Below are 10656 nucleotides of genomic sequence, written 5' to 3'. Positions count from 1 at the left end.
TATATATTATTTAGTTTTATGTAGTATCGAGTTTGAATATTCAATTTTGTGTTTAAAGAACAATATCAAAACTGTCTTTCGTATGTAAAAATAACATTTTGCAATCGCGAGTTGTGTCTTTTTATTGTAACACAAAATTTTATATAAAACTTATGTTTTTTGTACATTACGAAATTTAATTTTTTAAAATAATTATTACGTAATTTCAAAATGAATTTGATCTCTGAGGTCTAATATATTTTGTGTGTAATGGTTCAAAGCATTTTTGATATATATTATATTTCAGTTTGGTTTGTTTTTAATATTACTGTATAAGTATAATACTATACAATATTACTATATTCTATACAATATATGAAGCTATGTGTTATTTGTTTTAGAAAGTAGATTAGGCCCAACATAGTTATAAGAATAGTCATATCTTTATGTATGTGTCTATGACTTATCTACCTAATGTTATTCGTACTAATAAAATTAATATGGCCAATGAAAGTATACTGATCAATTTAAAATGAATTGTATAGGGTAATTATAGAACGATTAATATTTTTAGTATTCTTAGTATATATCTTATTTAAATCGACATGTAATAAATGTAAAATTCATATATGAAATATGGACAAAAAGAAGAACTGTATTTAAGGAAATACATCAATGCAAAGTTAAACTATGGTACGTATTATATATAAAGAATGAGACATTTAATTTAAATATATGAGGTCCATCTTTAAAAATCCACCTAGAAGAAGTTGTAATGTTCCTGTTTTAATAAGATAGAAGTTTTTCATTCAATTCTCACTCAATCCAAAATAGTGTTTTTTAAATCCAAAATAGTGTTTTCCTAATCCAAAATAGTGTTTTGCAAAACCGTTCATAGGAAAACAAAAGAAACCGATTGCATAAACATCTCAAAAAATTAAAACATATCAAAAAACCTGGAACTAACACATCAAAGGTCATACAGAGAATAAATCATAGCCATGGCTGTAAGGAAATGAAAATTATTAGGGTTAATGGCTTATGATTCGGGCTTTTAGAGCATCATTATTGGTTGTCCCAAAATTTGAATCCTTAAATATTTTATTATTACTACTTAAGAAACTTTGGTAAGGACAATCATAAAAATAGAGATTATTGGTAAGGACTATGGTTCCTTCAACCTCCTCCTCTTGGTAACTACAACCTATGGCTTCAAAGATGAGAGCATAAACCTCCTTGAAGTATGGTTCCTTCAACCTCCTCCTCTCTGCGTAACACTGCAATTTACACATTCAAGCTGTTATTTCGATGGATTCACAACCCAAGTGATCCAACTGTATGCAAGTTATATGTTATACATGTGGCATCAGGAAGATCTGCCTTCCACAATCAGCGATGAGAATGTTGAAAGGAATGTTGTTGTTCTGGAGGCAGACACAGGCATCTGATACAGTATCAGATAGGTCTTGCATAGAGCTTCCACCTTCAAAGAAAAGACTTCTCACAGGGTAACTCAGAAGCTCTGAGATTTTCACACCACTAGCAGTGGTTATCATCTTCATGGAAGGAGCTTTCTCTAATGGAAAGGCATGGCCAGGTAATGGCAAAACCTTATCTACACGGAACTCGGTGGGCCTCTTCTTTAGGTCACGACCTTCGTTTAGCTGAGCAACGAAACCATACTTCCCCGGGATCACCTAAAACAAACCAAAGAGACAGATATGAAACAAAGATCTTGGATTTCCCAGCAACAAACTAAAAACCACAAGATTGCCTTCAGAGAGATCAAACATAAAATTTAAGAAAGGCAATTACTTTGGTCTCGCACTAAAACATAAAGAAGGGATACTAATAATGATTAGCCTCACTCAAAACCACATAACCCACAAACAAAAACCACATAACCCACAAACAAAGTAACAAGTGCTAGCAGCTGCTAGGCTTATAAATATGTGTCTTACCTCTCCAAGAACGAGGGACTCGAGAAAAGCCACCGGCTTCTCTCCGGCACATGATTTTTCAAGTTTCTGGCAGACATACAACGGAAGCCTTGCCCCTGAGATCAAAACCCATCAATAGAAATTGATCAAACAGGAAACTTTTGTTACATGAAAACAAAAGCAACGATTCAGCTTCGAATCATTACCGTTAATGCAACAAGCTCCGAGACAATTACGTCCACAGCCGACAGATTCATCAGAAGCCTCATCCTTCTGGTAATTAGACACAACAGTCAGAACCCTCTTTCGGCACCTGATTTTTCACTTTTGAAGCTCTGTGTATCTCTTTCGTCCTTTCGCCGTCCAGAGATATTCGGGAGAGACCAAGAGAGAGTTGTGAGACGAGAAAAGGTCTTGCCCCACGCCGCTTCCTTCTCCATTCGTCACCTGTCACTAAGGACCAACGCAAAAACTTCTTAGTTTAGGACTTTTGCCAAACATTTCTTAGTTATTTCAGCCTTTTTCATTTTCTTTTGGGCCCAAAAATGTTAAGGACTGGGTCTAAGGACACCAGTAAAGATGCTCTTATACTTAAACAAACCCACTTATAATCGATCGGAGTTTAAATTGGATTCCATTTGGATTTTGGTTTTATTTGGTTTATTTAGGTTTAAATTTCTTTAACCAAGTGCCAAACCAAAATTAGTTTAGTTTGGTTTGATTTGTGATTTGTGTTTAGTTTTGTTTGTGTTTGTTGAGTTCAACCAAATTAATTTTTTTAGTTTTGTTTTAATTCGTTTATGAAAATTTAATTTATAAAATATAAAATAAATTATCATTTGAGACTATAGTATTAATTTCTTCATATTTATATTTATGCATAAATTTAACATCACAATAAAAATATAAAACATGTAATTTAATAATATATATTATTAACCAAATATAAATATCATAATTAATTTTTAGGTTTTAATGATAGTGTTTGAGATTCATATTCTTCTATTTTATTGTTAGCTATGCTTGTTCCATTCTTTTAGGAGTAAAATATATAAAATTATGTTACTTGTTTATATTAGATTTTAATATATTTAAATAATCTAATTAAATAAACACTTCAGTTTTTTTTTGGTCCAGTTTAAAATTGAATTGTAAATGGACCAACTAGATTGATAAAACTTTTAACCAAATAGTTAGAACATGAAATTTGATTTGTATTGGGTTCAGTAGAATCGATTCAGTTTGGTTTTCTCACCCCTAATTACAATGTTACCAACCATGCAAAATAGTTTTTTTTGTCTTACAAAATTGGTCGTGTAATTTTTTGCATACAATCATGTAAAAGAATTGTGATAACAAACTCAAACAACACACAATCATACAAATATACAAAACTGTCCACAAAAATCCAAACAAAATGATATATATGCTCATTGAACATCAAGGCTCCGGTTCGTCACAAGCCATGTCTTGTAATCAATCATGTAAAAAAAAAAACATCAAAGCTCCGGTTTTCCTTTACCCGTGTCAGGTTGATTACAAGACAGGGCTTGTGACGAACCACAATTCGGATTTCTGCTGGTAGCGGTGGTTCTCCGAGACTGCCGTTTGGTCGGTACAACTACACAATTTTCGTCATCCGAATCCTCGATAAGTTCCTCATACTGGTCATCTTCGCATTCTTCGTCTTTAAAAACTGGATGAATATATGCGTTTTGAAGAAACCCTTTAAGATTCAAGTTGGGTTCTCTTGCGCGTTCCAATGTGTCCTTAATCATAGCTTCCTGTAACACAATACTAACAGACTAAATAATACATACCGAATCGAACGAAAATTAAGCTAAAGCTACCATCGGTTAACATAACTGGTAGGCTGATGTAAATATTTTTTTCACTCTTGGTATAAGGAAAGTGGGCTGAAATGATATTATACTAACCTGCAAAGGGTTAACTACGAATGCAGATTCATACCGGCCTTTACAGAACCGGTGAAAACCGACGGTGAGAATGGGTAGAATGACAAGAAAAGGCGTGGACTGAGCTTTTCCTTTTGTGCTCATTAATCCAATCAAAAGGATTTGAGAGATGATCAGTGCTGATATTATACGTCCATGAACGTCTGGCCAGAACGCAGCCCCGCTCTCATACTCTTGATTATACACATTTATGATCTGCAAAGAAATCTGGTTTAGCTAAAACCAAATCGACAGGCTTCAAGAATCTTGAAGTTAGATATCTGGATAGACCAAATTGATTAAACTGTTGTTTTTTTTTGGTCAAAGATTAAACTGTTGTTATTCTTTAGATATCCAGGGAAAAAAAAACAATTTAAAAAAAAATTGGGGAGTAAAATTTAGTTTCACTTCTGTAAGAAACACATTTTAACTTCCAAATGATTTTCAATACAAATATGAACCAAGAAACACAATTATTTGAAAACTGAACATTTATTCAACTAAAAAAATCATTAATTGTCATTTTCGTCTAAAAAACAAGAAATCAAAACTGAAGTAAAGTACCTAGATGAAATTGTCAAGTTAGCATAAATAAGAGTTGGCTTTTCACCTGATGACGGAAGATGAGGTAAGCGAAACCAAAGAAGAAGATGATGAACGGAAGTAGAACAGGTGTGACCGGGGCATAGACGAGACCAAGGAGGAAGTAGAGTTGAATCCGAGGCTCCGTTGCATAAAATTCAATCTGACCCGGATCCATTGCTTCTTCTCTATCCTTTTCAGTTTTCACCAAGAAGAAGTTCTTCAAATGGAAAATGACAAACGGTTTCAACCTAAGAATCTCTCCAGCCACACCGGCCCAACCATCAACCATAATATAAGTTATAAAGAATGTTGCCTTTATCGGAATGGCTACCCCAACCGTCCGTGGAATCCTAATAACAAGAAGGCAAGAACGTTGAGAAACAAAAGTTTTCTAAGAGTAATATAAAGTGCGGCTGTGCTTACTGATCAGCGGATTGTTTAAGGAAAGAATCTAGCTGTTCAAATGCAGATCCGGTGACTATACTACCGAGGAATACGTTCACAAGGTTGAATAGATAATATCTGAAAGCGGCTCTTCTCTCTAATGATGATATTGAAACAAACCCTTCGAATTTCGACATGATCATCAAGATCGTTGGCAGAAATATCAGAAAGAGCTTCAAGACAATACCGGGAAGAAACCCTTGGATCAACGATTTAATAAAATCCCTGCACACCGCAAGAGTGATCAAGATTTGATTCTCAATCGAAACCCTAAGCAAGAAACAGAGAAAATGCTGCGAACATACTTTTCTATGATGGTATTGAGGAACGGAGCGGATTTTTGGATACCTTCTATACTCGCAAGGGATTGCACAAATGCGATTGGGATTATGAAGAAGAAAGTGAGGAAGAAGAAGGCGACGTGCATTACAAGTCTCCTTACCGTGAGAGACACGTAAGGCATGGCTAGGTTTGGCCAATACACTTCTCTTGCCTCCGGAGCCCATGCGGTTAACCACTCGGTTGGATTCTTTGTCTGTTGGGTCTGTGCGCAAACCGCAGCGCCCCAACGTGTTTTAAAAGAGACAAAAGCTGCTGGCATTACACCTTTGTTGTCTTTCTTTATTCTCTTCCTTTCTTCCATTATCTGGTGAAAAGCCAAAAATGTCACATTTTGAAGTGTTCATGGGAAAGAACACGTAATAATACTTACTTGTTCGCTTAGCTTCTTCAGCTCATCTGTGTAATGATCCATTGCATCTACTTTCTTTCCCCACAGCCCGAGAAATCCCAACTACGAGATGACACATAATTAGATCTAAGCTTCTTTGTAAGATGTGTTTTCGTGTTTCTCCAAGTACTTACCTTTACTCTTGGCCTTTGTTCCTTGTTTCTTGTATACTTCAACTGGTAGTAATCAAACCAGTTCTGCATTTTCTTCTTCTCTGCTACTAACCCAGCCAATTCATTTGCATTATAAACCACCTATATATATAATCAACTAGACTTAACCAAGAAAACATCGTTTAACAGAATCAAGATTAGGTTCTTTATGACTCTGTGCTAACCTGATTTGTAAGATAGTGATCCGGATGGTTGACCATAAAGAAATGCTCCACATTTTCGCTAATTGACTCGTGTGAGTCTGGTGGTACGTTCCTAACCAGAACCTGTCGAAGTGAAAACATTAAGAAGCTATTTCATAGATAGTATAGACCAAAAAAAAGTAGATTATATAAAAATGAAACGAAGCATCTTTACGGTGAATTGATCGGCACGTCGCTTCTCGGATTGGAGAAATGCTAACCGCATTGAAGCTATTTTCTTATATTCATTCTTTAAAACATAACAAGTCCAGAATGTGAATGCGTATTCCATCACGAGATGCGACCAAAACCTTTACCAAAATTAACAGATTTATAATCATTAGGGTGTTTTAAAAAAAAAGATATAATCATTAGGGTTGAAAATAAAAAGAAATTTCCTATTCAATATATTATTTCTGTAACGAACCTGTCTGATCCATATTCGACATTTGATATCGAAAGCTTATCTATATCGCTTGATGTTACATTACGTAGTTTTGCTAGCTGCAGTCCATCACTAGTCCAGTTAACAGGTACCAAAATTGACCATGAAAGTAATGCGATCGGTACGAAGATCTTAAGTCTGTAAAATAGTAAAAACACAGCAAAGAATAAATGGTAGGAACAAAGATCTATCTAATTTATTTTATTAAAAATATCTGGAAATGTAACAATGAAATAATAAACCGACTACAAAATAAGTAAACATAAAATTTATTTATATGATATTATTTTAATTTTAATAAATATTATATTTAATATTTATTAATTTCATATTAGTGAATTATTCAAATATTTTCGGGATTCGCCATGTTATTAATCATTCTCTTCTACTATCTCAAAGATCATTAATCATACGAATTTCTAGTCCTTAAGACAACAATTTATGCAATAATAAAAACTTAAAAAGGGGGTTGAACATTTTGATAATCCAATAATCTAGAGAGATTGAACATTTTGATTACCCAATCAAGTAAATCCTCAAGTAGACAGCAGAATCCAAACCAGCATGATCAATAAGTTCAGCTTCTGGCATCTTTAGCGCCGCAGGGATCCAGTTCAAGAACCGTATGTAAGATCGGAAATCGAAATTCGCAATTTTGCTCACAAAAGCACCCGAAGTAACCGGGCTGCTTCTAAGACCTTTTAAGTACCATTTAGGGAAATAAACCCTATCGTTGAATGGTTGGATCCTCAAGATTGCAAATAGCAAAAGGAATATCAAAGCACTTAGAATGTTTATTGCAGCCGCTACTCCAATATCTGATAGTGTAGCCATCTCTTTAAACTATATATAACACCCTTTAAATTTCTTTCACCTGCAAAAACAGTTTAGACTTTAGAACCCTGAGTAAAATTATTTTCAAAATGTGGATGTTTAACAATAAAATAATGACATGACCTGAGAGTTTTTTTTTTGCTAAAATTTGGACATGACCTGAGAGTTTAGACAACAGAATCAAGATCAAGTACCAGATATTTGTAAAATATCAAAGAAGTTGACATTTTACAGAACCCACTGAATCAAAAACCAAACCTTTAAAATCTTTTAGCTTTCATTGACCAAAAATAAAGTCAACCCTTTTTCAAGAAGCCACATTGCGATCAGGTTAGAGAATGATGCCGAATAAAAGACAAGAACCCAGAAAAATAATTGGAGCATGTTTGGATAGTCATGAAGGAATACTATTCCTCATAGTTTTATCCAAGGAAAAGCATTGCGCAAATCCAAACAAGTATTTACCTTTCTCTTCTGCCTTCTCTGACACAAAGCTAAAGATGAAACAAAACAGAAACAGATAAGGAAAAAAGAAGCAGAATGAGAAAGATAGAAAGAGGAAAAACAGAGTATTGAAACAGAGAGATCGGTTATGTTTAACAGCACACAAATTTGGAAGAGAAAAAGGAGAAGTCGTGCCGTTTTTCTTAAATACATAACGCTGAAACTACACGGAGAAAGAGAAAAATATTGAAGAATTTCTGTCACTCGGCCTATGCCAAGGTTGGCCGGCGTCTATTCGTAGACTCTGTCTTTGAAAAACGTCTCATTCCGTTTACCTAAATTTACTTAACCTCCTCTAAGTTTCTTTTTATTACACAATTGCCTTCTAGTTTCAACGATGTAATGGGAATAGGAATGGGAATGGCCAATGCGTCAAATGTCTATATAGGGTTGGGCGTTCGGGTATCCATTCGGGTTTTGGTTCAGTCCATTCGGTTTTCGGGTTTTCGGGGTCAAAGATTTCAGCCCCATTCAGATAACCCATTTAAAATGTTTTTAAGTTTTCAAAATTCATTATATACTTTAAATTTTCAAAATCTATAAGAAAGATAATATATTACATATAAATTTTCATAACATATATGTCAAAATACCTTAATTTAACATATAAATTGGTTTTCTTTGAGTATTTGGATAAAGAATCAATAGATATTTAACTATTTTAGTGTTTTCAATATATTTTAGCTATTTTAAACATTTACTTTTGACTATTTGCATATATTTTCCGAGTATTTTGGAAAACTTAAAGGTATCTTATATATTTTTAATATTTTTAATATACATTATATATAAAAATAGTGTATATATTTAAGTATATAAATTTATTTCGGATACATTCGGGTATCCAAAATATTTCGGTTCGGATCGGGTTCGGTTTCGATTCTTTAAATACCGAAAATTTTGAACCCGTTCGGATATTTAATCAATTTCGATTCGGGTTCGGTGCTACTTTTTCGGATCGGGTTCGGTTCGGTTTTTCGGGTTCGGATTTTTTGCCAGCCCTAGTCTATAATTTTGAGGGTTTTCCTATTCAAAAATTATTAATCAACAAAAAGAAAACTAGCTAAATTCATTGCTTAATCTTTAACAAACATGTTCCATCTAAATATTTCTATACATATTGGTTTATATTTTTAATAACCATAAAAATAAATTATATACTATTTGAACCAATATATAATATATGTGTGTGTATATTTACAGATACTAAAGTCATACCAAAAAGTCTGCATATATAACTATTTCTTGTTGCCAAAACAAAAAAATATACATATAATTATTTCTTTTTGTAGCATATAACTATTTCTCTATATATAAATTTAATATTTGGAACTGGATTATACCAAATGTGATATATTTATCATCTTACTGAATGGTTCTATATCTATATTTATGTTTATACTATAATTAAAGTGAGATTAAATAAATGAAACAATAACTCAGTTGCCTAAATAAGATAATAATTTCATAGTTGACTAATAAATTATCCCTAGCTCCTCTGGTTCTTGGGAACACTCCTTTGTACTCCTGGGTCTTGGGAACACTCCCTTATACTCTTGGCTCCTGTGAATTCTTTGCACGAATAGAAATAAACTGTTGTTTGAGAATAAATCCTTTTCGGAGGGGTTCACAAATCTTAAAGATATTCAGGATGCTCGGGCTTGGATGGAGGTTCAGCGCATCTTGGAAAAGTTTGTTGTACCATACTCTGTGGTCCCGTGTGTTGCAAAATTACGAATGCTAATAGTAGTATGTTGTCCTTATTTGATGAATCTGAATGTAAGTCTTGTGTTAAGTTAATTTCATATGTAAATTTTTAGAAAATGAAATTTTGAAGTTGCTAGAAACAACTGGTAACGCCTGGTAAATTTCAAAAGTATAGGGACCGATATGAAGTATAAAATATTTTCGGATTCAACCAACTGGAATTTTTTTTTAAAAAAAAAACAACTGGAATTTTTTGATCATGTCCGAAATCGGCAACCTTGCGACATATGCCAGCCACATGGTTAGGCCTGGGTTCGCGGGTCAACCTGGTCCGATCCGTCCCACGACCCGCGGATCGATTTATTTTTTTTGGTTCAAAAATTTGATCTGTATGACCCGCGAGTAAGAAAAATAAGACCCGCACCCGCCCCGTTCATTTAAGCGAGTCACCCGCGGGATCCGCGGGTAATATTAAAAATAATAAAAATAATAATTTTATATATTTTATTAATTTTTTAAAAAAAATATTTTTAAAATATTATATTTTTATTGATATTTTAAAAAAATATTTAAAAAATAATATAATTAAATTATAATTTTATATATATTCGTAATATTAAATATTTTATAAAAAAATTATATTTTTTCAAAAAAAATTTTTTTTTTTAATTTTGCGGGTTAGCGGGTACCCGCAGTTAAAATTCGATCGATCCGCATCCGCCCCGCATAAAATATGCTTGACCCGCACTCTCACCCGCCCCGCAAATTTTTCAAATCTGTTGATCCGCACCCACCCCGCAACGAATCAAACTGGGCGGGACCCGCGGGTAAAGAATCAAATTCCTAGCTCTACCCATGGTGGTATTAACGGTGATATCATGATTTTGACGTCGTTTAGTAAAACGTCGGTCTCATTCGCGTTTTCACGAAATAGCGTGCCATCACGTTGAACTCTATTTTAATCATATTTATTTTCCATTATGAATTATTTTGTTTGACTCTCAATATATGAATACCGTTTCTGCGTCCAAATCATTATTTTTGTGACCACCTTTCTGTATATTTATCATAGAAAAATACAATATGTGGGCGTTTGATTAGAAAAATATGGAATATGGAAAAACAAAAGTTGATTGGTGCGTACGCGAAAACCCTAGGGCTCTCGAGGGCGATCATGG

The 10656-nt window shown here is 33.7% G+C and overlaps 2 protein-coding genes across 5 annotated transcripts; both read right to left on the bottom strand.

Moving 5' to 3' along the window:
- Positions 1 to 876: 876 nt before the first annotated feature.
- On the bottom strand, positions 877 to 2359 carry LOC130500202 (GDP-L-galactose phosphorylase 1-like). The gene is made up of 5 exons (XM_056994959.1): positions 2304 to 2359; positions 2126 to 2232; positions 1941 to 2035; positions 1338 to 1676; positions 877 to 1256 (listed from the first exon to the last, which is right to left on the bottom strand). The coding sequence occupies exons 1-5, from the start codon at positions 2357 to 2359 to the stop codon at positions 1011 to 1013; spliced, it is 843 nt and encodes a 280-aa protein (XP_056850939.1). The 3' UTR covers positions 877 to 1010.
- An 820-nt stretch (positions 2360 to 3179) lies between these two features.
- On the bottom strand, positions 3180 to 8021 carry LOC108823563 (CSC1-like protein At1g62320). 4 transcript variants are annotated; one of them, XM_018596798.2, is made up of 13 exons: positions 7526 to 8021; positions 7391 to 7426; positions 6954 to 7307; positions 6416 to 6571; positions 6164 to 6299; positions 5971 to 6072; positions 5768 to 5887; positions 5616 to 5696; positions 5209 to 5549; positions 4883 to 5128; positions 4485 to 4809; positions 3857 to 4090; positions 3180 to 3703 (listed from the first exon to the last, which is right to left on the bottom strand). In XM_018596798.2, exons 3-13 carry the CDS (start codon positions 7265 to 7267, stop codon positions 3419 to 3421), a joined length of 2340 nt encoding a protein of 779 aa, XP_018452300.1. In that variant the 5' UTR covers positions 7268 to 7307; positions 7391 to 7426; positions 7526 to 8021; the 3' UTR covers positions 3180 to 3418. The 4 variants fall into 4 exon arrangements, with proteins under 4 accessions (XP_018452300.1, XP_056851414.1, XP_056851413.1 ...); XM_056995434.1 differs by having other exon boundaries at positions 7733 to 8021; XM_056995433.1 differs by having other exon boundaries at positions 7391 to 8021.
- Between the last annotated feature and the right edge of the window lie 2635 nt (positions 8022 to 10656).

The sequence above is a fragment of the Raphanus sativus genome, chromosome 9, assembly GCF_000801105.2.
Source record: "Raphanus sativus cultivar WK10039 chromosome 9, ASM80110v3, whole genome shotgun sequence".
NCBI lineage: Eukaryota > Viridiplantae > Streptophyta > Magnoliopsida > Brassicales > Brassicaceae > Raphanus > Raphanus sativus.
Note: the sequence above shows the minus strand (reverse complement) of the source record. Positions and strands in the feature narration are given on the sequence as shown.